This window comes from Penaeus monodon, chromosome 38 (assembly GCF_015228065.2).
Source record: "Penaeus monodon isolate SGIC_2016 chromosome 38, NSTDA_Pmon_1, whole genome shotgun sequence".
Taxonomy (NCBI): Eukaryota; Metazoa; Arthropoda; class Malacostraca; order Decapoda; family Penaeidae; genus Penaeus; species Penaeus monodon.
In genome coordinates, this window is record NC_051423.1 from 20,278,225 (window position 1) to 20,282,170 (window position 3,946).

Here is a 3,946-nt window from a genome sequence, read left to right on the forward strand (position 1 = left end):
TATATATATATATATATATATATATAATATATATATATATATAATATATACATATATATACATATATATATATATAATCATATATATTATATATATATATATAATATATATATATATATATATATATATATATATATATTGTGTGTTTGTGTGTGTGTGTATCTTCTTTTTCTTGTTCTTCCTCCCTTTCCATTCCTTATTTTCGCCGCCGATTTCCTTTTCTGTCGAGGCCTTGCATCGTTGAGCAGCTGGTCTCAGCCTCCTTCCCAGGGACCAGCGAAGGACCAGCGATTCTTGATTCTTTCTTTTATTTTTGATTCTTTCTTTTATTCTTGATTCTTTCTTTTATTCTTGATTCTTTTTTTATTCTTGATTCTTTCTTTTATTCTTGATTCTTTCTTTTATTCTTGATTCTTTCTTTTATTTTTTTATTTTTTTTTATTCTTGACTCTTTCTTTTATTCTTGATTCTTTTATTTGTGATTCTGTGCTTGGTGCGCCGTTCTTCCAGCGCCGTTCTTCCAGCGCCGTTCTTCCAGCGCCGTTCTTCCAGCGGCGACGCAGGAGGCCTCGTTCGCAGCGGCATTTCATGGCCGAAATTTCCCCTTTTTTCGTTATTTTTTCTTCTCCTTTCCTTTCCGTTTACGTGAGATCGTTTGTAACATTTCTAAAAGAAAGAAAGAAAAGAAAAGAAAAGAAAAGGACGTTATCGTATTTTCTTTTCCACTACATTATATATATATATATATATATATATATATATATATATAATATATATATTATATATATAATATATAATATATATTATATATATTATATAATATATATTTTATATATATATAAATTAATTAATATTTTAGATATATATATAGATATATATGAATAAATATATATATTTATATATGATATATTTTATATATATTATATATATATATGTATATATATTATGATATACATATTAATATATATATATATAGAGTATGATATATATATATATATATATATATATAATATATATATATATATATATATATTATTATATTATTATATTTATTATCTAATAATAATAATATATATATATATATATATATATATATATATTTATATATATATATATATATATTTTTTTTTTTTTTTTTTTTATCATTATTTTTTCCACCTCATTATTTTTTTCCCAACTCATTTTTTTCTCTTTCTCTCCTGCAGGTGGAGCGAGGATGCTCTCCGGGCTGCTGCTCCACATCACCACCTTCCTTACGTCCCTTGGCCTAGGTGAGTCGCGGGTGGTTCGGCAGGAGGGGAGGGGAGGGTGGAGGTGTGTGGGTGGAGAGGGAGGGTGGAAGGTCTAGAGGGAGGGAGGAGAGTGGGGAGGGTGGAGTGTGTGGAGAGGGAGGGAGGAGGGTGGAGGGGGAGGTGTGTGGGTGGGGAGGGACGGAGGAAGGGGTGAGTGGATGTGGGAGGAGATTGTGTGGGGGGGAGGGGGGGAGGTGGAGTGATTGTGGGTGTTGAAGGGGTTTGAGTGTCTGGAGGGAATGTTGTGTTTGTGCATGTGCGTACGTGTGTGTGTGTGGTGTATGTGTATTGTGTGTGTGTGTGTGCGTGTGCGTGTGAGTGTGTGTGTGTGTGTGAGTGTGTGAAAGAGAGAGAGAGAGAGAGCGAGCAAGCGAACGCGTATGTCTTGTTTGTTACCGTTATAATTAATTCGGGCCAGCTTTTTGCATTTTGATGGCTACGGTTCAGTTAAAAGTTTCCACCACCTCTGTGCACCTCCCAACAAAATTATTATCGCTGCCAATAATGATTTACATGATTCATTGACGAAATATCACAATATGGGATATAAAAAGAGAGAAAATGCTGTATGTGATCATTTTATTTAATATTACGAGAGAGTTTAAAGTTAATATGAATTTCAGAAAGGAATCGAAGTCTGTAACATACAACTGTGTCTGGAATTTTGTATAATGCAACAAGTGGTCGCCTATGACGTCATTAAGATAACAGTGTTGTCCCAGAAACTGCTAGAAATGATATCGATTGTGATGATGATATCAGTAAAAAAAAAAAAGGAAATATGATGATGATGATGATGATGGTAAATGTAATAAGGTTATGATAAAGATAATGATCATGATAGGATAAGAGTAAAAAATAATAAATAAAAATGATGATAAAGATAGTACTTAAAGTTTTTAATCAGTTGATCAGTCTATCGTTATGATAACCCATTGTTGTTGTACCATAGTCATATTTCTGTCATCTTTGTATTATTAATAAATTGTTACTTATTTATTTTTTATTTATGTAATTTATCTTTGTTGTTATTATTATTGTTCTTCTTATCATCATCATCATCATCACCATTATTATCATTATTATCATCATCATCACTGTTATTATTATTATTAGTATTATTATTATTATTATTATTATTATAGTAAGCCATATAAGAGCCACACTGAAAAAGTCGAGAATTACTTGAAAGGTATCAGCGCAGGTCAAAACACAGCCAAGAAAGAAAGAAAGAAAGAAAAGGTAGAAAATCACCAGCTGTTGATTTTAAACTTCTCAAGAGTCGGAGAAGTTACAATTTCTAGAGACAATCTATTCCAAGGCCTATAAATAGCAGTAAAAAAATGAAAAAAAAGATGTAGATGTAGAGATGTAGATGTGTGAATTATTATATTGCCTTTTCTGTTTCCTTTATTTTGGTCTTGTAAATTTAGTCATCAGTTTTATTACAAGAATGGAGTTATTTGAGCACGACGAGTTATTAAGTAATTTTAGACGTTTCTTACTGTACTGTTGGTCATGCAGGCGGCTGGCGTTGTCAAATGTGGGTTGTCTGTCCGTAGATTTCGTTCTCTCTCTCTCTCTCTCTCTCTCTCTCTCTCTCTCTCTCTCTCTCTCTCTCTCTCCTCTCTCTCCTCCTCTTTTCTCTCTCTCTCTCCTCTCTCTCTCTCTCATCTTCTCTCTCTCTCTCTCTATCTCTTCTCTATCTCTCTCTTTCTCTCTCTCTCTCTCTCTCTCTCTCCTCTCTCTCTCTCTCTCTCTCTCTGTCCCATATCTAGATATATTTGGGGTGGTAAAATGTTATTGTTTATGCTACTGAAACTGGCCGCTTGATTATTGTCAAGAGAGGGACCTCAAACCTCAAACCTCAAGCATACCTTAAACCCCAAACCTCAAACCTCAAGCATATCTTAAACCCCAAACCTCAAACTTCAAGCATATCTTAAACCCCAAACCTCAAACCTCAAGCACATCTTAAACCCCAAACCTCAAACCTCAAGCACATCTTAAACCCCAAACCTCAAGCACATCTTAAACCCCAAGCCTCAAACCTCGAACCTCACCGGCAGGCGACTGGGTGGGCGGCGGAGCGGGAGCCCAGGTGGCGCGCGGGCGGTCGCTGCCCTCCAGCCCCGACGCCCAGGTGGTCGTGCTGTCTAATGAGATCGACTCGTGGATGGCGCTGCCGGAGCAGTCCCTGGGCAACATGCCGTATCACCTCCATCAGGTACGTAGGAGGGGTGTTCCGTGGGGTGTTAGCTCCTTCAGGTACGTAGGAAGGGAGTTTGGTGTTGTGCACCTTCTTCAGGTATGTAGGAGGGGAGTTTCGTACTTCCTCTTACGTCCTTCAGGTACGTATGAGGTGAGTTTCGTGTTGTGCCTCCTACGCCTCCTTCGAGGGGAGTTTCGTGCTGTGTCATGCCATGTCGATTGCGCGTGTTATCATTTTTCTCTTTCCCTTGTTTCTCTTACTCTTTCTCTCGTTATTTTTTTTTTTTTTTTCATAGTCTTTATTTTTCTAATTTTCCCGTACTCTTTATTTCTTCCCCTTTTCTCATTCTTTTTCCTCTCTCTAACTCTCTTTGCATGACTATGAACGAAATTAGAATAGAAGAGTTCACAGCGAGCTAAAAGAAAAATAAATAAAGAAATAA

The 3,946-nt window shown here is 35.8% G+C and overlaps 1 protein-coding gene across 1 annotated transcript in view; it reads left to right on the top strand.

Moving 5' to 3' along the window:
- The first annotated feature begins 1,215 nt into the window (after positions 1 to 1,215).
- Positions 1,216 to 3,946, top strand: part of LOC119596505 (sphingomyelin phosphodiesterase-like) — a 12,195-nt gene continuing 9,464 nt past the window's right edge. The window contains exons 1-2 of the mRNA XM_037945781.1: positions 1,216 to 1,271; positions 3,362 to 3,519. Of these exons, the coding sequence (XP_037801709.1) occupies positions 1,217 to 1,271; positions 3,362 to 3,519 (213 nt within the window). The 5' untranslated portion in view covers position 1,216. The remainder of the gene's footprint in view (positions 1,272 to 3,361; positions 3,520 to 3,946) is intronic.